The sequence below is a fragment of the Dermacentor variabilis genome, chromosome 10, assembly GCF_050947875.1.
Source record: "Dermacentor variabilis isolate Ectoservices chromosome 10, ASM5094787v1, whole genome shotgun sequence".
Taxonomy (NCBI): domain Eukaryota; kingdom Metazoa; phylum Arthropoda; class Arachnida; order Ixodida; family Ixodidae; genus Dermacentor; species Dermacentor variabilis.
The window spans coordinates 33142043-33166100 of NC_134577.1; the positions used below are offsets into that span (position 1 = coordinate 33142043).

The 24058-nt window shown below is 45.9% G+C and overlaps 3 protein-coding genes across 4 annotated transcripts; all 3 read right to left on the reverse strand.

Annotated features, from left to right (window-relative positions):
* Nucleotides 1–6106: 6106 nt before the first annotated feature.
* On the reverse strand, nt 6107–15912 carry LOC142560279 (uncharacterized). The gene is made up of 4 exons (XM_075672245.1): nt 15635–15912; nt 14535–14630; nt 12610–12729; nt 6107–6360 (listed from the first exon to the last, which is right to left on the reverse strand). Exons 1-4 carry the CDS (start codon nt 15798–15800, stop codon nt 6191–6193), a joined length of 552 nt encoding a protein of 183 aa, XP_075528360.1. The 5' UTR covers nt 15801–15912; the 3' UTR covers nt 6107–6190.
* Nucleotides 15913–16130: 218 nt separating this feature from the next.
* On the reverse strand, nt 16131–16947 carry LOC142559476 (activator of basal transcription 1-like). The gene has a single exon (XM_075671073.1). The coding sequence runs from the start codon at nt 16922–16924 to the stop codon at nt 16163–16165; it is 762 nt and encodes a 253-aa protein (XP_075527188.1). The 5' UTR covers nt 16925–16947; the 3' UTR covers nt 16131–16162.
* Nucleotides 16948–20047: 3100 nt separating this feature from the next.
* On the reverse strand, nt 20048–22986 carry LOC142560280 (uncharacterized). Of its 2 annotated transcripts, XM_075672246.1 has the most exons (3): nt 22807–22983; nt 22037–22054; nt 20049–20801 (listed from the first exon to the last, which is right to left on the reverse strand). In XM_075672246.1, the coding sequence occupies exons 1-3, from the start codon at nt 22844–22846 to the stop codon at nt 20194–20196; spliced, it is 666 nt and encodes a 221-aa protein (XP_075528361.1). In that variant the 5' UTR covers nt 22847–22983; the 3' UTR covers nt 20049–20193. The 2 variants fall into 2 exon arrangements, with proteins under 2 accessions (XP_075528362.1, XP_075528361.1); XM_075672247.1 differs by lacking the exon at nt 22037–22054 and having other exon boundaries at nt 20048–20801; nt 22807–22986.
* Nucleotides 22987–24058: the final 1072 nt, after the last annotated feature.

A 24058-nucleotide genomic window follows, 5' to 3' on the forward strand; every position in this document is an offset into this window, starting at 1 on the left:
CACTTACTTTTAACTACGTTCCAGACACACGGGATTCACGCATGGATCGGCCTTTCACCACTTAAGAGCTTGACGCAGCACTTACCTTATGTAATCAGTCATTGTCACCTGGCCGAAATGGTATAACTTACCGTATGTTGTGCCACCTCAGTGAACAGGCGTGAACTGCACTGCTGCACATCTTCAATAAGTTCTGGCAAGATGTAGACGTTCCTCAAGAATGGAAGCCCAGTCACATGGTACCGCTGCTCAAACCTGGAAAGTCTCCTCGAGAGATTACTTCATACCACTCAATCACGCTGGGTAGTTGCATTTGGAAGGTGATGGAACGAATGATCCTCACCAGACTTTAATGGTACCTGGAAGGTTATGAAGTTTACCCAGATGCCATGGCTGGCTTTCAATGCCACCGATGCTCCATTGACAACATTATCAATTTGGTTGCATACATTCAACATCAAAAGTTGTGTAAGTGATTATCTGTTGCCATGTTCCTGGATATCAAAGGAGCATTTGACAATGCTCTTCATGAGGCTATATTTGAGTCTGTGGAAATGGTTGGCCTCTACGGTAGACTCTATTGTTAAACACGCAGTTATTTGCATATGTGGCCTCTCTTTGTGAATACCAAAGATGGCACAACTTCTCAACATTAAACACACCGTGGAGATCTGCAGGGTGGTGTCCTGAGCCCCACACACTTCAGCCTTGTGCTCATTGCTTTCGTAGAATGCCGACCAAATACGGTGAAGTTGCCAATCTATGCCGACAACATCTGCGTCTGGGCATCTGGCGTAATGCGTCTTCAAATGTGTACAAGGTTCCAAAAATCTGCGATGTTGATAACAACGCACCTTAGCAAACAAGGCCTCAATATTTCCCCAGAAAAATGTGCATTGGTCGCGTTTAGCCGGAAACCAATGACTTCATACGCCATATCCATTGATGGTCAAAATATGTCTCATGTCGGGAGGCACATGTTCTTAAGGGTGATTATCGACCATGACCTCTGTTGGAGTCCCCACGTGGCCTACCTAAAAAAGAGCCTGACAGCCATCTCTCATCTTTCCAAGTTTCATGGAGGAAAAACCTGGGGTACTTCAGTACATGCGATGATGCAACTGTACAGGACGCTGTTTGTCAGGTACCTGAGGTACTGCTTGGCAGTGACGGCCAATACCTACAGAACTAACGTTCATACATTCGAAAGCGCTCAAGCCCAGGCGCTTAGGGTTTGTCTAGGGTTGCCATGATGTAGATCAACATCAGAAACAAATGCAATTGCAGATGACTACCCAGCCAAGTTGACATTGTTATGGAAGCACTCAGAGCACGTCAGGCCCCTTGCTCGCGGCCCTTTCAACTATCTCGCCTCACTGCCAGAAGACCGACCTCATGCCTGTTTTTGTCAGACGATAGTGCCTTATCGTGTATAACTTCCATCAGATTACACAGCTGGAGTGAGAGTTTTGTTCCCCCTTGGTGCTTGGCTCAGCCACAATTTTGAATGACTGTACCACACATTCGAACGAAGGCACAACTTTCATCACCATCTCTCAAGCAACTTTCATTGCTCTCGCTGCATGAAAAATACAGCGATCATACCCATCCATACAGTGATGGTTAAACCACCATGGACAGCTCCGCAGGATCAGTGATTTTTTTACTGCGAAAGTCACCACCTTAAAGTTCAGGACATCACATAAGATGACATTGACAGCCGCGGAGCTTGCTGCTCTTTGTAGTGCACTTCGCATTATTTGTGAGGAACCACCTCAAAAAGGGAGTGCTTTCAGTGACTCAAAGGCAGCTCTACCTTGCTTGCTATCTGCCTTACACCATGGACCCTAAAAACAACTAGTTCTAAAAATCCGAGAGCTCCTCCATACGCTCGTCGAGCAACGACACGACGTCTCTTTTCAGTGGCTCCCTACCAACTGTGGCGTAATGGGCAACGAACATGCCGATGAAGCTGCTCAATCTGCTCATGAAGACAGCATGCAGGAAACAATCCCACTGTCAAGAACAGATGCAGCAGTGAAACTTCATTGCTTGAAAATGATGCCACACGATCATTGTGGAACACACCTAGTTTCCAGCGCACATGTCTGTATTGACTGAACCCTTGTCTTCAACTTCGTCCTCCACCTGGACTATCCCAACTTGAGACAATGGTACTTTACCGATTGTGGCTTGGCGTCGCTTTTACAAAATTTTGTGCTTTCTGCATCAAAAGGGAAAATAGTGCTGCATGTGGCCACTGTGGCCACATGCAAGGCAGGGTAGCAAACAAGAATCCTTTCGGGTTAACCTCCCTGCCTTTCCTATCCTCGTTCTCTCTCACTCGCTCTCTGGTTGGGCTAGTTGATTCATAGTTCCAGAAAAAAAGTTGTTTAAAGGGACAATAAACTGAGAGACAATTCAAGCTAAGTTAGTAAATTACCCTAGTGCAGTCGTGAAAAGGCTCGGTAAGCAAGATGAAAAAAAAAACGAGACTGAGTTGAGGCCACCTTCATATTTCTGCACCAGCCAAACATGACACAGTGGATTTTAATGGCACTAATTGTTTTTATCTGCAAAGACTGACCAAATGGTATTAGTATATGTGAGCGAAGACTGAACTTAGCAAGTTTCAAGAGCTTTCACCAAGCCACAATCGCCCAAATACTGAAGAAAATACCTTGAAATCTGTGATGCCACACTGATGCAATGGCAGCGAGGTTTCAGCACAAAAGAAAAAGGAACTTCAGCATTCGTTTTTTTTTTTCAGTCAAACTACTACTGCGAAATTTAGAAAATTAGTTTTGAAAGAATACTTTATCAGTACACTTTAACTGATATAGAGTTTCTCTTAAGTGTCCCTTTAGCCCCTTGCATGCCTCGACAAGCTGGGCCCATCCAAGCTTTTCTGGTAAAAAGGACTAATGACAAGCTCTGTACATCGGCGGTACTTTGCATTTTCTAGCAATACTTTGGAAGAACCTAGTCTTGTCTCAATGCTTGGTCATGTTTTCGGTGGATAGCAGCCCACAATCCATAGGACCGCACAAGCAGAAGCAAATATATTCTTTCTGAGGAGGTAAAATATGTTGGCAACTGGGCTCTCTAAAAATAATTTGGCCATTTTCGGTCAGAATTCGGGATAACAGTGTTGCATGACAGGGGTTAAAACACACACGCACACAAGACCAGGCCATAAGGTACATTTCTCCATACCTTTGCTTGTCGGCATTTGTCACCATCTCCAGGACCATGACAACGCCTTCCAGAATGCATCTGTCCTTATTTTCTTGTGGGACCTTCCTAAACACCCTTGGTTAAGTGTAGAGCTCATGAGGTGGGAGACGTGTATGTCTTCTGTAGAGGCCAAGTGCCAAATGAATTTCGAACTGCATGGAAAACAAGAGCTTCAGATAGCCTCCACACAAAATTTCATGTTTGAAGTACAAGTAGATGCATGATGAAAAGCTAGCAAAAAATAGATGTTCTTGATATCAAAATGCAGAACTCTGCCAATACCGCTCGCCTTAGGTGATGAAACTCTGAGAACTAGAGTGGCTACTTGGGATGACTGTTAGGATGAGATGGTGCCCACGGTGTGCCAAAAATCTCAGTGGTCACAGTCTGGTATTTGCATCATATACATCGAAAGCCAGGTGCACTTGTTATCTGCTTACATGTTGTACAGAGGCTGTTATGAAAATTAGACATCAGCCCTTCAGCCTTGGCAAGATTGCCTAACAGAACCACTTAAACCAATTTTGTCAAAGTGAAATGTCGTTGCAGTTGACCTTCAAGTTATGCTTTCCTCGAGTTCAACTCTTCCGTTATACTATGTTCTGCAACACCCTCCCAGTCCGGAACACATGTCAATAAATAAACGAATTATGGATCGGTCTCGCAGAGAATTATAAGTAGGAGCACAGCTCCTTTCAACTGGTTCAACCTGCATAATGCAACACATGGGATGACAGAAAGTAATCAAGGACACCCTTTTAGTCGTCCCCATGTTACGTCATGCTGTTTTAACCATTCAATATGCAACAACTAGCTCTGCAAAAATATTACTTTCGAAAGGAGTACTAACATATTTCACAGCGGCAGCTGTTATGAGCTTACTCCCCTAGTCATTTTGATGTCTGCCAGTGCCTGTTGCAGGAAAGCCAAAGTGCTTTGCGAGAAGTTTGTAAATACAAAAAATAAATGTACATTGGCCCGAGTGAATTCAAACTTATTCATTTACACAAAGATGGAGATATGGCTTCTCTCAGCTACTCCACTAGTGATAAAACAGAGAAAAATGTCGCGTTTGGAATGGATGGTCACACCGCTAGCTGCTACGATTGGCCGACACCACGCTCCACAACTTCTCTATAAACAAGCACAGTGAAGCCACTGGTGATATTCAGAAGCAGGGCTAAGAAATAGGAGGAGCAAATGGCCTCGTTTCTTCGTCACCTTCACGACCAGACAGCACCACTTCCGTAGTTTTTTTTTTTCGACAGGATATTGCTCTGCGTACATCTGTGAACGTCTATTCCAGCCGATACACAAGAAACCATGCAGGACTTGCCGCACATAATACTATGCTTCTGCCATTGCTACAGCAGAAGAGAATCGTCCACATGGAGAGCTACGATTGACTGTTGTCACGCCCCACAACTTATTTATAAAGTAGCACCAGGCTGAAAGAATTTAAACGAAGTGAAAGGCAGCATAGGAAAGAGAAGGAGAAGCACTGTCCCTCCACTTCACTCCTAGGCAGCACCACTTCCACGAACTAAGATGACATGGACTGAGTCCCCACATCTACAAACGTTTACTCCAACTGATACTGTACAAAACAGTGTGAAATTTACTGCATAAATATTGCACCAGCTCTCATGTAACTGCATAATGGGTAAAACTTCAATACAGGTTTCTACAAACTTGCAGAAAATTTACAGCAGACTTCTTGCACATAAATGATCACATGTAGTTAGAATGAAGGTTTGGAAACACTAAGCTATTTTTATTTCACACATTCGCTGGTTCGCTGGCATCATATAGCAATAAGTCTAGGTGTGACAACATTGCTCATAAAGAATCGATCAAAAGTTCTGCGGGAATTTCTTCTGGCTACATTCATGCGTCGCAGCCACAATGATCGCAGGATAGGAATGACACAAAATAACATGATGTCACGACACATCTACTTCTTGGGAACTAATACTGGCTCATAGAAATAGGTGTTATAGAAAATTACACTTGTTAATACTTCTTCAAAGGTTTAGGGGGCTTGCAGCTTCATTGCTTGGTTGTCTGCTGTGCTGCTGTTAGTTGCGAGGACAAATGCAGCAGCATAGCAAACAACAGAGTGAGCAGAGCAATTGTCAGAATGATCACCTTCTGCATCATGTCATCACAACACTTCACTTCCTGGTAAATGAAACCAAAACTTGCTTCAGAAAAGTTGTACAATTATTTCAGGTGCTCTGAAGTGTGCTGGTATTTTTTCGGAGGTTCCAAGGTCTTCGACCTTTAACGCAGAAAATGAAGATTAAGAAAAATCGTCTTCATGCACCTTGTCTTCATATGGTCATTGAAGACAAAGGTAAGTTGAGCTGCATTGTAAACTGGCATACTCCAATACCAGAAAAGCAGCTCTCGCCATGAAAAAGGCTTGGGAAGCTTGAAAAGATGCAAGACCGAAAGACTGGCGACGCCAACTTGATGTACTTGCATCAGCTTAACAAGAGGTCATGGATTTAGACTTCTGCTTATGCCTGGTTACTTTCTTTGTCACTTAAGATAGACTACATTGCATTCTAAAAAAGTCAGAAACTGAATTTGGCAAGGCTAAAGAGCATTCATAGAACCACAGAGGCCCAAATATGAAAAAGGAAACAAGAAATTTGACGTTATCATTTAAGTAGGAAAGTTGACAGCACTGGGTTTATGCCGTGAAATTCAAGAAACTGAACTTTAACCTTCATTGTCACTTTTAATAACCAGCCTATTACAACAAGATTAAAGGAACTAAAGTTTTGAAATAGCATTTCTCTTTAGGGTCCCTCTAATGCTTTCTTCAAGAGCGCCTTCCAAGACAATGAAGTTTACTCGAAAACATGGTATTCACATTGGCTTTATTCTACAACAGGGCACAGGGCCCTGCGCACAAGAAGACAAAGGCAGCGGCATGGCTGCTCGACTATGGCGCTTTCATGATGGAGAAGTCGAACTTCTGTGCAGGATAGAAGAACTCTGGATACTTTGAAGGGGCTCCAGTCAGGCTCACGCCGTTGTCGACTGACCACTTCTTAACGGCAAACCATGCGGCAAAGACGAGACAGAGAGGAAATCCAACCTTGTAGCTATTAACTGCAAACAAAGAAAAAAAAAAAGAGAAGACAAATCACCCAAGTTCCAGCTACTCCAGCTGGCAATGCCACAAAGATTTCGCTCACTACTCGAATTCACGACCAATAGAGTAGTGCATAACATGTGAATGATATGACTGTACATCCTGTAATTTGATGTAACATTGAGTCTCGTACATTTAGGTCGCGAAATATGATGCACTCAGTACATGGAAGCGGTTGCAGATGCGAGCCTATTTACCACTGCACAAGCCGAGTGACATGTTTCTGCTTCAAGTAGCCATAGTGCCCTGCTTGCACTCGCAACGAAAACATAGTGTATGTCATCTACTGGAAACACCACGACGCAAAAAGAATGCGTGATCTGATGCAGCCTTGCATTGTAATCAGGTGCGCATGTGCTGCTATTATGGACTACACACGAGAAAGGCGATGACGACAAAGACTATGAATATACTTGTACCAACTACATAGCAAAAGTTACAAGGAAAAAAAAACTTGGCAGCTTCATCTGAAGGGTGAAACAGTGAAAGCGCCTAGCAAAGTTTACATCTGCACTTGCACTTCTTAGAATGGTGTTGTAACAATACACAGGTGCAATATGTCAGCACAACGCAGCTCCGGCATGCCAGAAGAAACAGCGTCCTTCTGGTGCACGAGATGAGACCGACAGGAAAACGTCAGTGTTAGTCAGCGTCTAGTCTAGTGAAATAACAGATGATGTTAGCTTGACGTTTACTCCCCGTTCCACTCAAACTAGTGCACACGCAACAGCTCAGCCGAAACGCTAGTGTGCTTATAGCCTTTGTTTTTTTTTTTCTGTAAGGCGAAAGCCTTAAGTGACTCATTGCAATGGCTCATGCCCCCAAAAAATGCGGCGTCTAGTCAAGTCGTACAAAAAGATATATCAGCACTGGCTCATAACCCCTTAAGGCAGAGGCTACAAGCGCTCAGCAAAGTGAAGCGAATAGTGCATTCATCGAAATCACCCATACAACACACAGAACAGCGTATGTTTCAAGAAAGAACAGGCTCAAGACAAGCATCTGTATCATCAATAAAGCACTGCATACCCCCCCTCGAAAGTACGCTATGGCCGAGGATGCTTGCGAAGTGAGAAGCGAGGTGCGACTTGCAAAGCGACAGGAGCAAGGAGTCCGACCACGAGTGCTGCTTTCCCCTGCTGAGAGGATGTAACGTAAAATCGAAGACAAACGTCGTTGGCGTGGGTCTGACCCCACCGTATGAGCATGCGAAGCTACAGCTAAGCGTAGAAAACGAGCTGAAGGAGCCCAGCTGTGAAAGCGGCAATGCAACATGGCAACAGAGAGAGCAGGCCGAAGATCATAGACGACTTGCAATGCGTTTACTTCCCCCTGCGGCTTGTCATGTTTTGCAATAAGTCTGACTCCCTCTGATCGTATAACTATACAAGTGTGCATCAGGCTTTCATCTTCAGATGTTACAGGAGTGAAACATGCTGCCGAACATTATTTTTTTTGTTTAGATGCAGAAACAAAACATCATACTGTTTGCATGCAAAATGAAGTCCTAGCATCGCCACCAAGGCGACTGAATGTGGCGTTCCTGGTGTGTCCACATCGCTGCATTGTTTTTGCAGCAAAGTGCACTCCGTGTCTCTGAAAACTCTCTTACATCAACAGTGACAACGTGAATATGGCTCGAGTGTCTATAACTGCTATTACAATAGAAAAAAAAAAACACGAAGGGTTCCAGAAATTTAATTATGGCATGTCATGGTGCCAAGACCACAATCTGATTATCAGGTATGCCGTAGTGGGGGACTCTGGAACAATTTTGACCGTCTGGTTTTCTTTAACATGCCCCCTTGTGTGACACACAAACATTTTTGCATTCCACCCCTCTGGAATCCAGCCACTGTGGCTAGGATCAAACTCATGACCTTGAGCTCATCAGCAAAATACTATAGCCACTAGGCTACCATGGCGCATCTGGGTGGTATCATGAAGTGCGCTTGGGAGGAGGAGGTGCCACCATTGTGGAGAAGAAGCATGTGCGAAGAAGGGAACAGCTGCTGAGAAAGCAGCCTGTCGGATGAACTTTTTAACGCTGGTTGTCACAAATTCACGACATACTGAATAAGTGCAGACTTGGAATAAGTGCAGCCAGGAACTATGTTTTCTGGCTTAAGTGCCGGTTGTCATGCTACTGTGACAATGTTTTTGAGCACTCACATGCGATTTACAAATTCACCCCAAAGTTGATAAAAAATTCACCCACAGAAAATATTGGTGGCAATCGATTACGAGGGCTAGATGTAGTTGAAATCTCTTGCAAAAATTTTTTCTGCCGTGCATTTAATAATTCCAGTGTGAAAGAGTTAAGAGTGTGGGTTCTTGCCTGTGCCCGGTGCTCCAGAGGCCTGCTGCTCTATGTCCTTAGCTAGTGCATGTCTCTATGGCATCCAGTCGTGCACCAAATACACAGACTCTCGGCCCCCTTCACGTGTTCAACTCGAGATACAAGCAGCCCACCAGACTCTGCCACACTAGTACACCACTCCAGTTGCTCTCATTCACAGTGGATACTCAATGCTCGTGCCACTCCATTCTTGAAACCTACAAAAAGGTTTTCTACAAAAATCGCTAGAGTTAACTCTGGCACTAGAGTTTATGGGAGCTGCAAGCATGGCAGTTCGCCAACATGGGTTGCAGGAATGGAGGTATGCGCCAGCGCCACTGCACAGGCATTCACCTGTTATGTCAGCCCTACGCCTCTTCCCCATTCCACTCCCGATGGTTTGTGGTGGGGGCACTCACGTTGTGGCATGGCTGCTGTTGGCTGCTCACGATGGGAGCGCGGGTCTTCTATCCTGGGACAGCATAGGGTATGTACATGCTTTCCTCTCGTCTGCCAGCCAATCTGTACCTCGGACTTGAACTCCTGTACAGTGCCTTAGCCCGTACGACAAGCGCATACTTTGTGTCGATTCTGTCTGGACACTAAGCTGAAGAGCAGTGCCTAGTGCTCTCTCACGGCCGAACTGCGCGAAGCTGCACATATCGGAGGCCCAAGCTGAAGCAGATTGTCCAAGCTCTTGTGAGTTGGCCCATTGGTTATCACGAGAGCAAGCACATGGCCGCGGGGATTTTTCCTAGCAGCGTGTTGCCGGAGCCTCTGCTCTTGCAGTAACATGCTATATGTGCCCCTGTCTGTACTTTCGCCCTTGGCGCGGAAGCACTTTGGTTCCCGTGAATTCCAGGACCGGGCGTTTGTGCAGCGTTGGGTGCTGCCGGAGACAATAAATGGTTTCTGCCAACTCAGGACAATAATATGTTTTCCTGCATGTATAGTCAAAAATGCAGTCACCCAAAGGCACTGATGTGTATGGTGCTAGTCAAGTGAAATCACCAGAGTCATTTTATCTTCAAAAGTGAATGATGCCCTAAGCCATCCTTCCCTCATTCTACAATGTGTACTGGAACAACAAACAGCAGGTAGAAGGCATGGAAAAATGGCTATTTACAGTAACATTTTACATATTATTGAGGCCAAATTATACAGATGGGCGCCCAGTACTGTTGCCTGGCGGTCCTTCAGAGCGTGGGATGCCCCACCAGCGACATGCAGTTGTCACGGTAGATGTTCACACCTCATCATTCACTTTGCTACAAGACAGTAACGACGCCCTCCTGACTGTCACGAAGAGGCCACTAATCGATAACAGGGTCATTGACAGGGACTCCTGGAGAAAGTAACGGCGGGTTCACAGCTTGTGACGCGGTTTCCTCGCAGTGTACCTCGTTGGAGACACGAGCAGCAGGTAGAAGACAGACGCACCATGTTGGAGACCAGTGAGAAGCAACAGAGGTGGTGAACAATTCGGCATTGTGATTGGCCAGTGAATTCCCTCAAAGAGGGAAAGAGGGAAGGGCATAAAAAGCAGAACCAGAAGGCTGTGAAAGAGACGCCCGGACATGCAAAGACGCTAGCATGCAGTGTGCTCCGATAGTTGGAGCAGTGTTGGAAAACTGAACCACATACTTTTTTTTAATATAATCCTTTCTTCATTCTCTTCAACGTCACGCGGAACTCTTTTTTCTCCCGGCACCTCGCATGTGTTAGGAACGGCCTGCCGAGATGCCCACATGCAAGGTTTTTCATGCAGGGTTGGTGTTTTCTGGGAAGCCACAGTCATCCTCTAATCGAACGGCGCCACTAAGTCTACGGTGTGCGGGGGACAATACTCCGCGTCAGCGACTCTCCGTCGCGGGAAGGCTGAGATGAGTTCGACGAACCAGGCTTTGTTACTGAACCCGCCACCACCGACCCGGTCTTTCGGGAGCGAGGGAGTTCCCGAGGGAATGTATCTGGCGGTAATGTCCCACGTGCCTTACAAGACACAAGGCAATGGAGAACCGGCAGCCACGCTGCGGGGTTCAGCTCGGGGAATAAGACACGCCTTTCAAAACGTAAGCCCTGAGTTCTGCAAAGCCCGTCTCACCTCGGTGGGGGCAGTGAAACCAGTGCGTACATGTGTGTGTAAGCCCTCCAGCTCAAAGGCGGCCCGGCTTCGATGACTGGTCGAACGTTTTTCTCACCTCTACTGATCTAGGGAGCATGGAGTGTTTATAAGCAGCTGTTTTTCGCTGCTAGGGGTGCTCTCAGCGTGCTCTGTGATTGTGCTCGTCAGTGAGCTCTGTGAGTGTGCTCTTGCTTGAGAAGCAATGTGTTTGGAGCTTCGTGCTCGCATGTTGTATGCTTCATCTTGCGGGCTCCATTTGGGAGTCACGCTAGACTGTCGAATGTATCCCTTGTTCTAATGTAAATATCTGTCACTAAATCCTGCTCGCCTAGTCCTGTCCTCCCAAGTTCCTCCCTACGACCTACAACCCTTACAACTGGTGGCAGCGGTGAGATCATCCAACAACACTGACACATGGCACCATCCACAAAACCTTTGTTGGCTGCACGGACCCCTGATTTCACAACAGTACTCACCTTTGCCACTGTCTAGTTTCAGTAAAGTGCACATTCATAAACAAAGGGGCCGGATATGCTAAAGAAACAAGTATTGTTCGTGCAAAAGTCAGCAATTCCAACTGTCCATACTGAAGAAGGCCATAATAACAACGCAAAAAAGTGCGTGCCTAAAGGATTAAACCCCTTCAGCCACAAATTATGATGGACCGCGATAATTGCATCAGTGTAATTATTTTATTGCAGGATGCTGCAGGCTCTGCTGAAGTAAAGTCAAGGCAGCAGGATGATGCTTTGTACAGTTTCTAGTCAGCACACAGAACTACAGATTAATCAAATATTGGTTTAGCGCCCCGTGAATCAAGTCGTGTTTTTTTATAAAAAGGACTGACCGGCTCAAAGCATATGAACAAGTTAGTCATTGACCACAAGCATTATGACAAAGAAAAACACTATTCTTACGACATCACTAAAGGAACACAGCAGATCAAACATCCCATGAAATATGGAAGTGTTTTCACCAAAAAGGTTGTGTTTAGCAATATTCAGGTCACTCAACTGAAACGGAGTAATACTGAGTACGTAGGAAGTTCAATTTACCCACAGCACAGTGTAAAATGTTTCTTGCTACCACAATACCCCTTAAAAAGCACACATGCTTATGCTCTGAACGAAAGGGTTAACATAAGCCATTTAGGCAACAATTCAGTCTATTGGAAATTTGGTTTCAGCAAATTGCCTGCATTTTTGCAATTGCAGAAAACAGACAGCTCAAGAATAGATTAAGTATTTTTCCTTCTTCAGTTAGGTTTGTCAAGTTTACAGAAAATGGACTCTAGGTAAGAATTCTCTCCACGAACTTGACAGACGAGAACATCAACTATTGCATGTCTACCATACTTGGAGTGCACCTATTCAGCCACTTGAAGAATGTGCTCGATGTAAGACGTTGCAAAAGACCAGGAAAGAAGCGAACATGTTAGATGATGATATACTGCTAACACTTAGAGCAAACGCCCAGCTGTCCTACTTTCCAGCTCATTTTGCAAGAACGCTCAGCACACATTGTTGAAACTTGCAGCACACGTCCACTCGGAATTGTTTCAAGATGTATGGAACCCGCTTTAAAAGTCAGTAATCTGGCTTTTGATGCTCTATCCTGGGATGCCCCTATTTTGCACACAGCACCTGAAGGGGTCATTGTGTGCTTCTAAATTCTAAATTAGTAATTAGTAAATTAGCTTCTAAATTAGTCACTCAGTAATGCAAGGTGAGACAGGACACTTACACACCCCTCCCCACACGGAGGCAGCCGCAACACCACCAACCGCGTGGTTGTACCACGTGTCCTTGCCAGTGACCTTCGCCAGGGCGTGATTTGTGGCCACGAAAGCACCGCAAGACAACACTGAGAAAGAAAGGATTGGTTTACAAGTTTTTTTTTAACACATACAACAGGGTCAAAGGGCACTTCTGAAATACAAACTTTAAACAAAATGGCTTTTTTCGAAATATAAGACAAATATATCAGACATACTACATCCAAGAGAAAGTTCAAGTACACATGTTGGAATGTGAAGTTACAGAGTAAACCTATAAAGTTCCCCTGCGAAGGATGATTCATGGTTTCCAGACAGCCAAAAGAAACGTACACAGCCCATTTTTTAAATTTCTTTATGAGCAATATCATCATATGTTTGTTACTGCACTATGTCAGCACACTTTTTTATTCTGTGTCATGACAGTATGGCACTGTCGATGATGCCAGGTCAGGCAACTCAAGGGCAACATAAGACCACGGTAGCCCCACAAAACCGAAACATAATTTCACACCAAGTTAGAAAATTGTATTACTATTTAAACTTAATATTATTCTTTTAAGGTTTAACTACTACAGTAATTGATTATTTCAAAATTGGTTTTCTTATTTATTCACAATTGAAACTGCTTCAGTGTATCAAAATTGCTACTATGGATTTTAAACGAGAAGAAATGGGGTTATAATCGAGAGGCCTATCATAAGAAGTTAAAAAAAATTATGGGGTTTTATGTGCCAAAACCACTTTCTGTTTATGAGGCACGCCGTAGTGGAGGGCTCCGGAAATTTCGACCACCTGGGGATCTCTAACAAGCACTTAAATCTAGGTACACAGGTGTTTTCGCATTTTGCCTCAATCGAAATGCGGTCGCCATGGCCAGGATTTGATCCATAAGAAGTTAACACTGACGCCAAGGACAACTTAGGGGAAATTAATTGTGCTTAATAAATGAAATAAAGAAATGATAAATTAATGGAAATGAAAGTGGATGAAAAAACAACTTGCCACAGGTGGGGACCCACCTGTGCAGCTTAAGCTCTTTAGCATTGCCTGTCAGGTATGAAATGGAGCATAAAAGAATCAAACATTTGACCTAGCACATTTTGAGACCTTCTCTTGTGCCAAAATGGCCCAAATACACAAAAGCATATTTCGTAGCTCTATCAAATGAAAATAAGACTTTCAAAATCTTTGAAAGGCTTATTTCATGGGCCAACATGTCATGAAAAAAACTTAAGTTCTGTTCTTACTAGGTTGCAAGCATGGGATAACATATTTGATACGTTAACTGAGAAGCAAATAATGTGGCGATACACAGAAAAGAACATTTGCGTGACTGAGGTTCATTGAAAGACTTAATGTAAAATTTGGTACGCAAATAATTTATTTGTAAAACAGCACAACAATACTTGCAAGTCTAGATGTCAACGAAATACTCTATGCTTCGGGGAATTCAAGGAAAGTTTAGGCAATTAGGAATGGGTTTGTTTGTATCGAATTCAGTTATTTGCCATTTATAAACGCTCGACAGAGTGCTTGTGATGTAGCTTAGAATGTGCAGATATAGAGAGAGCCGGAAGACCGTCAAATGACATGCCGGTGTAGGGGTCAAAGTGGCAGCCGGCACTGTGAAGGAAAAACCAGTTGTGCCAGTGGAAAACGGACAGGTGGCAACTTTAGACTGAGTTGGTGAGACAGCACGTAGATCATTTATTCATTGTCTTTAGCAACATTGCTGGCTTTTTGCTGCCCATGCATCATAAATGGCAGTTGAAGAGCCAAGATGTTTTCATCTAAGAGACAAGCATTAGCCGTCCTGGCTCAAGGTAGTCCAAATCCTGGTTGCACCAAACTTACTGCTCTAGAATGTGTGGGCAAGCCTGGAAAAACTCACACGATGGAACTGTCCAGAAACCTACACGTCCCGCAAAGTGCCTGAAGCCCGATGCTTCGGTAATCAGAATTCCATCAGTCAAACCAGCTGCTGCACCTGGAAGCAAACAGAAAAGTTTGTTACCGTGGCACGCATTTCTCGTCACTTGACGGGGAATAAATAGGCTATACTTCACACGCTAGGTTATGCTTGAATTTCAACTGCAGTTTGCGATGTAATGAGTCGCTGCTGATTTATAATGTTTGTCCTACACCTCAGCACATTCACTGGACTCAATGTTTGTAGCTGAGATAGCTAATTAAGTTATACAACACGCTATGTGCGGTTTCTGATAAGGTCAAAGGCAAGTACAAACGCCCACACTTATTTGTGGAGCACTGCCCGGCATACAAAGAGTAATAACACGTTGTTAGTATAGTTCAATGTGCCGGGCTGAATACTGTGTGGGTTGTGCGTTCTTGTAGATTCCCCTGTTCCCAACCATTGCCTCTCAAAACGGTCAGCAATGCAGATAGATTTTTGCGTCACAGCGGGCAAATTCTGAGCTCTGGACAGACGTGTGGAAGACTTCACCACATACAGATGCTTCTTCTCGATACACATACGGAAGTGATGACGATTATGCGAAATACAAAGACAGTTGGCACTGTACTTATGACTAATTTTACCAAAACTGTATTGCGCGAACCTCAGTTAAATTGTAGGGAACAATGTGTCCATGAAAGTCAGTCACAGTAACAACAAAACGAGTGAGCACAACTCTTCATCAGTGGCGTCTCATATCTATAATGCGTGTCATAACACTTCGTTTCAAATTTGTAAGGAAAGCGCAAGCGAGTTCAATACGTAAAGGCTAAACCACAAAGCAGTGAAGACGAAGGCGGCTAAGAAAGGGCTTTAGAAGTGCATTCATCTCTATTCGTGAAGTTCGCACCTAAAAATGCAAAGCTGAAGTTTCGTTGTGCAGTTTGCCGTGCAGTGCTGTCCACATTCACGTGAAGTCGTGTGACGGGGCACCAAGGCCTCGCGACATGACAGAGACTGCCTGACTACACTGCGTGTTCACTGTTTCGAGTGACACTTGAAATGATGTTACTCACCGAACTTCATTGCATAGAACGAAAGGAATCCCAATTTTTCGATGCCCTCATCATCGGCGGGTGACCGGTAGTAGCTCCACGGACCCCAGCCCCTTTTCTCTCGCTCCCGCTGCAATACGTCATATATAAACAAAAGCGGAGACTCGTCAGGTGGTATGAACACCATTTTTCAGCCCCTGCGCAGGAAATTAAAATACGCCAATCTGAATCCGATCGCGAAAATCGTCCCAGAAGCAGACCGAGCAAGGGCAAAGCAAGCGCCGGAACAGGAAGCCCACGACATGCTAATCCGGCTAGCAATCCAACTACAGGCAGTGCCTTGACCAACTTACGAGCCACCATGAGCCCAATCCAAAGTCATCCGAGCTCCAGCGTGTGCGGATGCGTACGAAAACAAGCTCTATGATTAAGTGCCGTAGGGGTGTTCACTATGCGGTTCTGTACACGAAATAAAGGAAGCAGCGAAAGTGCGATAGTGACAACAGAGAGCCCTTCCTACATAGAAAAAGTTTATTGACTTCAAATGAATCACGTCCCAAGCTCGTTCTCTGAATCGTCCGAGCCCGCTGCCACACCACTTACAAAAATGTTTTTCAGCAGGCCGAGGTCGACGGCGGGTTTTGAAGTTCCCTCTGCAGTCTTTTTTGCCCTGTTCGCGACGATATCCTCGTCGGTAGCGCGCTGCCTCACATCGATCGACCGTTGTAAGCTCGCGTCGTCCTCGCCACCTTCTTTAGCTTCGCGCCGTAGGCGCTTGCTCTTCTGAACGGCCGAAATGTAGAAGTTGGACTCGCGCTTGGCCTGCGCGATCTCGGTGCGCAGTCGCTGGTCCCTTACGGCTTTCTCGTATGCTAATCGCTCGTTCAGATGCGTCCACCTAAACCGGTGCAGGTACTTGATGCTCCAGAGGCTGTAGTAATACTCGGCACGTCGCTTTCCACCTACCTGGACGCCGTTCAAGGTGGCAGCAACGCGCTTGGCCACTTTTTTGTCCATGAACTCGACCCAACCTTCGACGAAGTTCCGCGCCTTGCCACGCTCTTTCTCCGGCTGCAGGAATATGCGTCCCAGTTCGCCGTACTTTGACAACATGCTCCGCACGGTCTTGACGTTCATCTTGGGCGGTATGTAACTCAAGTAGACGACGCCGGGAATTTTCTTCTTCTTCCCTGCTTTGACCTTGTGCTTCGGGGGCTCATCTTGGAGATCGGCAGAGCTATCACCACCAGCGTCGTTGGACGATGCAGGATCGCGGCGTTGTTCGTCGCAAGCACACTCACCTTCGGCCATTTTTGGAAACTATGGCAACCCAAGCCTCGCTAGAGCGATAGAATAACCAGACTACATTACATGCATAGAGCAGCACTACAATAGGTGGCGCTGTAAGCTACACCTACGCGAGGATAGATACCTCACAAAATTTACATTCCTGAAACCACGCTGTCAAATTATTATTACTAGTATCGCCGAGAAATAAAAAAAAAAGCTTTATTCGTGGTTATTATCAAAAGGGCGAAGCACTGACTGCTATAGGAAGGTTTAGCGTTGCGCTGTCCATGTTGATAAGTGTACAAATGTAGGGCCTGTGATGACATCGCAGAGATGCCACTACGCTGCCCGCAAAGAGCCGCGCCAGTAAAATAATGAATTTCAGGTGTGAGCACTATTGTTGTGCAGTTTTAATAGTTAAGATAAAAGGCGTGCGCTGTGGATGTTATTTTTCATGACATGTGTTTGTGGGCTGCCATTCTCAAAATTCTTAGGAATAATTTATCCAGGAACGTGAGACGTACAAGAACAGCGAGACCAAGTATGCGCAACTTAATTTGGTGATTGAATAGTGTAGAAAACTGATACAACTTGATTTAAAAAGAAAAGTTATGCAGATCCCACGCGTTGTGGGAATCGATGTAAGCGAAGCTTTCTGTGCTGATTGCCTTGATTGACGATAATTAGCGGCGATGTTGACGGCGAAAGCTCAATTTCTTCAACGTTTAGTCTAACACGAGAGTGGTGGGTTGATGTTAAACGTTACCTTGCGTGCACCACTGCTGTTTGTCTGCGTAGCACACCACACAGCGGGAGGTGTTTGCTGAAGTTGTACGCCGTATTTCATAACCTCTGAGAGGGTTGAGCATTGTCATTGCCTTGCATGGCACATCGCATCATGGCAGAAGTATTAAACTTAAGAATTGGATTATGGGCTGCACGTGCCAAAACCACAATCGGATTACGAGACACGCCGTATTGGCAGACTACAGATGAATTTTAACACCGTAATGCTCTTTAACGTGTCCCAATTAAGTGCGCATGCGTTTTCTATTTCGCCCCCGTCGAAATGCGGCTGCCGCGGTCAGGATCAAGTCCGCGATCTCTAGCAATGCCATAGCCGCGAAGCTATCGCGGCGGGCACATAAGTATTTATTTGACGCTCGACCGCTTCCGTAGTGTCGCCTGGACCCTGCGGTGCGCTTTAATTAATGCGGCTCTAGCTTCTGCGCGTCCTGCGTAATTTGTCCGCTTGACATATTTGCATGGCGTTTATTTTTTCAGAAATAGCAGGAACGTACTGTACCGTACCTTGAACTTAAGCTTATCGAGTTTCCCCTCAACCGCTGTCGTAGAGTTTCCTTGCCTTATCATGGTCTCCTCGACCCTCTGACTCTTCTCCTCCCTCCTCTCTGCAGTTCTATCGCACGTTAGTAGAAAGGGAAACGCTGCAGTTTCTGCAATGCTTTTGACGATGGTCACGGACGATCGTCACAATGCTTTTAGTGATGACGTCGCTGATCGGCTGTTTGGCAATTTGGCGGCGATGGCTTCGAGGCGACGACCAGGGGTTATAGTCATCTCTCTCTTTCGATGCAGCAACGAAATTCTCACCGTCCAGCTCGTAGCCTGCTATCAGTGGATGGCAGTCTGGCCCCTGTGTGAGCTAGGTTACCCAAATCTTCTAGTTACTGTCATCGGCTGCGCCAAATATAAAGAACTGGCGAAAACACTCCGCCTTCAGCCGTTTAGATGTACAGCCCCCCCCCCCCCCTCTTGACGTTAGTGGCACATACCCACTCTGGGGGATCGGCCAAGGACTTGGTAGTTCTATGTAACAATAAGGAGAAAGAATTATAAAACAACTGTAAACAAAATTGGTGGATAGGTATATGGGAAGTAATAGATATATTCTATCTTGTGAATTTAATAGAATATACGAAATGAAAACAAGAAATATAGCTAATGTAATGTATTTTTAAGAAATGTAAGAAAACATTAAGTGCTCATTTTATAGTCGAATCTTTCTGACCTTGCAATAAAATCCACTTATGATGATGATGAAGCCTCAATGGCACGAACGCACTGTGGCGGATAGCCACGAACAGGATCGTAATATGGTTGAAAAACGAAATAAATTGGTCAATAAAGAAATAACAAAAAATGTAAACGAATGAATATCGAAGATGAGAAATAAACCCATAATAAATGAAAGAAAGTAGTGTATAATGAGACTTGCTCATATTCATAGCTCTTTTTCTTCTTTGGATCTCTTGCTTCATCTTCTCCCGCTGATGCTCTGGGATCACTACATCATATATATTTAATCGCACGGTTTGCCACACGGCAGATCATTTAAATAAATGCGTGCAGTCATATTTTAGCGAAGAAGCTGCACAAGTGGTCTGAGGAACCTATTGTCCATAATATAACTGTTTGTAGCCTGTGGGCTGGTCTGCCATTTCGTGTACTTTTTAGCATGTCATAGGTGGTGATGCGTCTTATTTTGTCGACAACTAGTGGAGCACATGTCCGGAGTGCTTCTGGACCAGGGCGTATCCGGAGTACTATTCTGAGCACGCCCGAAGTGATAGTATGGATACTGTTAAATACTTCCGTGCTTCCTGATCCAACCAGAGAGGCCATATCAACCATGTGGGTCAATCAGAGCTAACAAGATGGCGGTTTGTGTACCAAATAGCACCGCCGGAGTTTGAAGTTGATTTTTTGGACATGGGGTGCTACTTTGACGCCGTCGAATGCCGCCACATCGTCACATTCTGTAATGGCGGCATGTTGAGCCTATCCCAGAGGCCGCAGCAGCCCTCTTAACCAATCAGAGCTGACCAGATGGAAAATTCGAAATATGGCGGGATTCGACAACGTCCAGAAAAGCACCCTTGGTTAGCTCTGGTTGGCTCAAAATGACGTCATTGCAGAATTTGATAATATGGTGGAATTCGTCGATGTCCAGAATAGAACCCCAGCGTTGTTATTCTGTACTAACATGCGAAGTACTAAACCGCAATGTTGGCGTTTTGAGTCGGAGAGCCCGTAGCAGCGAACATAAACGTTGCAGCTGTCACCAACAGCTGTCCTGTTAGCGAATCCAAGGTGACAAATAAGATGAATTTGACAACGTTGCAGGGTGACGAAACACTTTGTACGTTCAAAGAAATAAGTTTTATTATCTGCCCCCCCGTGGTTCTTGTACTTTAAGATGAGCTAATTCGGAGTGAAAGACGTGCTGGCATAGTCTTCTTTTTGTGGCTAGACTTTGGGCGTGCCGCTCAGTCGGCGTCAGCGCTCTCAGCGTGGGCAGCTTCTGACCTGTCAGCGTTGGCTTCCTCAGCGTTGGCTTCTTCTGATCTGTCAGCGTTAGCCTCCTCAGCGTTGGCTTCTTCTGACCTGTCGGCGTTGGCTTCCTCAGCGTTGGCTGCTTCTGACCTGTCAGCGTTGGCGTTCTCAGCGTTGGCGTTCTCAGCGTTGGCTTCTTCTGACCTGTCAGCGTTGGCTTCCTCGGCGTTGGCTTCTTCTGACCTGTCAGCGTTGGCTTCCTCAGCGTTGGCTGCTTCTGACCTGTCAGCGTTGGCGTTCTCAGCGTTGGCTTCCTCGGCGTTGGCTTCTTCTGACCTGTCAGCGTTGGCGTTCTCAGCGTTGGCTTCTTCTGACCTGTCAGCGTTGGCTTCCTCTGCGTTGGCTTCTTCTGACCTGTCAGCGTTAGCATTCTCTGCGTGGGCTTCTGACCTGTCAGCGTTGGCATTCTCTGCGTGGGCTTGTTCTGACCTGTCAGCATTGGCGTTCTCAGCATTGGCTTCCTCTGACCTGTCAGCGCTGGCGCTTTCAGCGTTGGCTTGCTCGTTCCGGGCGAAGAGCGACCAGGCTTCAGTCTGAGTCACTGTCGAATAAGAGAGAAAACAAAAAGGATCAACAGCTCGACCATTCTTCTGAAAGAAGTGTCTACAACGCAAACTTGAAGCGTGCTTTCTGTGAAGCAGCAACTCCGAGGGAGTACATAGTCGGGCTAGTTGTTATACAGTTCGACACGTCGAAGAACGCCAACGACGGGAGAAAGGATACAGACACACGAAACATATTCGAATACCAATTAATGGCTTCGCTTGACGTAGTGCGATGCACACGACATTGAAAAAGTGTGTAGCGGTCATTAAGCGTTGTCACATTTAAGAAAACATCGAAAAACGGCCATTTGAATCGGGTAAAGGTACTTGGTATGTGTTCGGAGAGAGAGCGCGGGTATACATTGTGTCACGTTTCATGGAAAATAAATAACGTTATGACAGCGGTCGCAAATGATTCAGTTCACTTGGCCGCTTTCATAGGTATCTTCCAGCATTGTATATTCATGTCGTCTCCGTCATAATTACTCGATAACCCCATGATTATGCAATCTGTTCGGAGGGTAAAACAGCGTCCCGCAATTTTAATTATCCGTAATAGTTAGCCAGGCGCGCAGACAATACGCCTTGGTGAAGTCACGCCGCGGCGCTAGTTAGCAGTAACTGGGCGAATGACTGCTGTTATTGCCGACATTTCGGTGCACATCTTTTGCGTCTTTCTGTCTCCTTTGTTTTTTGCATAATTAGACATATGACGCACAAAAGGCCTCATACAAGATGACATGACCCAATGCAAACACTATAGTGTAACTTGCTGTCGCAAATAAAATTTTGCATGATTACACATCTCGGAGGCACATATGACTGACGAGAGGCTTCGGACAACTGGGTTCTCGAAGCAGCGCAAACAATAAGCAAGTAAAATCACTGAGGACATTCAAGCGACAAAACAGATCACGCAAGATGGCATGTAGGAAGCCACATAGAGTACGATAACTCCGCAGCCAAGGTCCGGCGTGTTCAGTCGATAACTGCCTACGCCATTTTGTGCATATTTATATTAGAAAATGCACTGCATCTCCGCTGCATGCAGTATCTAGTTTGCTCGTTTCCTACAGCGGACCAAAGCACTATATTCACGGTGTTCCTTTTTTTCGCCCCCTGCTTGGTCTTTGGACTGCAGTATGTACTAAATCAAAAACAATAACAACATGTACTTCCTTCTAGCAAAGGACGTATGACTTATTGCGACTGACAAGACGACCAGACTCACCGATAAGTCCCATCGTGACTGCAAAAGACAAATGAATGTCAAGTCAGACACATTTAAGCGTTATTGTTGAAAGTTGCGCGAGCAGCAAAAGAAGTCACACTTGAAAAAGAATCTCGGCTAAGCGATACGTTGCGACCCGTCCATCCCCAATCGTTCCACAGCTCTAACGCGTCATCACTCTGAAACGAAGTCACGAGCAGATAACAAACACACAAAAAGACAATAAGCGTGCAATGCTACCAACTTTAGCTGGTAAGCATAACGCGAACAGTACAAGAAAAATCATATTCCGTAACTTTCTCATGCAAGAATCACGTATGAATTATGGCTTCGTGGGGGATTATTGCACATGGGAGTTATGAGGCCGATTTCTTTATTCTTTTTCGATAGGAAAGGTCCGTAGATGTTTATCAGAACTCAGGATCATTTGGCTCGACTGCTTGCAACACCAAATAAGCTACAGCCATTATCACGGCGACTGCTACTTCAGGAAAAAAAGCCTATTTTCGTCTGCACTGTCGCACAATGTTATTTCATTTCTTTCTCTGGGCAATGAGGTTCTGACAAAGAGTAGCACCCTCTTGAAAATATCTACAAATTCGAACTTTGATACACGTGGTTCGATCGCGTACAAAACAACGCGCATCTTGCTATTCAACAACCGAACGCAAGAATCCGTGTAACGCCCAGTGGATACCGCTGCCCGTTGTTCTTCTGCAGGTGTTTTTCAGAGTTCACGACGCGTGCGGGAAAAAAAGAGTGACACCTACCGACCAAACCGAAGGCGAGGAAGAGGGTTAGCTTGGCCATGGCGGTTGCTCTGCGGTTCGTTAGCTCGAAGCAAACCGATGGGGCGCACGGAAGTATAACGGTAGGGTCACGAACAGAGTCGGTCAGCCTTTCCGGATCTCTTATAAGTGGCCCATGACTCCGTGTACATCATGGTGCGCGGAATCGGTGCTTGGGCTGTAGGAGCATCCCGAGGCCGTTTCGACGCGCGCCGCAATCACGATGCCGTCATTAGAGAGATTTACGGCCATACACACATACACGCGTTGGGGAATGTACTGGGACCCTGGTCATGGAAAGGCGTTCCTCACCTCCCCCCCCCCCCACCCATCCCGGTTTCTCTTATTTTTGTGTGTGCTATTCCTTGTCTTTAGTTTCACTCTCACATCTTGCCCCCTTCTTTCCGAACAGACACCTGTCTCAGACGCTGCTCCTTCCGTGACGAGCTGATCCTGGCTTCGAACGGTAGCGGTTGATGACCATGTCGTTTCCCGGAGGCAAACGGGCCTGCTCCTGAATATACGACCGCGCCATAACGGCAGCGGAGAGTACACGGCGTATCATGCGGGAGAAGGGGGCACGGGGGCAGCCGCGGAGTAAGGTGAGGGTGCAGAGCTTGGCGAGAAGGGGACGCGCCATACTACCGCGGGCGTAGAGGGACTGCCGGGGTGGAGAGGAGGACGCGGCGCCGGGATTCGGGCGAGGGAGTGGTCGCAGCCCTCGGCGCAGCGCGGACATCACGGACTTTCGCAGCTGTGCGATCGTAAATAACGGCGGGAGCCGCAGGAAAGCTGCAGCCCGGACAGTTATGCCGGCGGTCCGCTGACGAATGACGTGTCCGCGGTGCCTTCCGTCCCACGGCCTGCGCGAGGTGTGTCGAACCGGAGACGAGCAGGGAAGACACGTCTGCCGGGACTGCAATGTAGGTACGTGCCAGTTGTTAGGGTGTACGCAGACGCGTAGAGAAGTTGACGCACAGAACGTACGTGGAGAGCCGCAGCGGATGAGTTTAGACCGACAGTACATTCATGAACCCTCTAATGCACAACGTACCATGTATGCTACACGCCGAATTTGATGTCTGAAAACGCCGATTTTTACTGCGGAAAACTTAAATCAATATCTATAGTTGCAATACTGATGTACTGGATCGAAGTTTCAACTGTGAATAGTTCAGTGTTTAACAATTAGTTCTGGGGTTTTACGTGCCGAAACCACCATCTGATTATGATA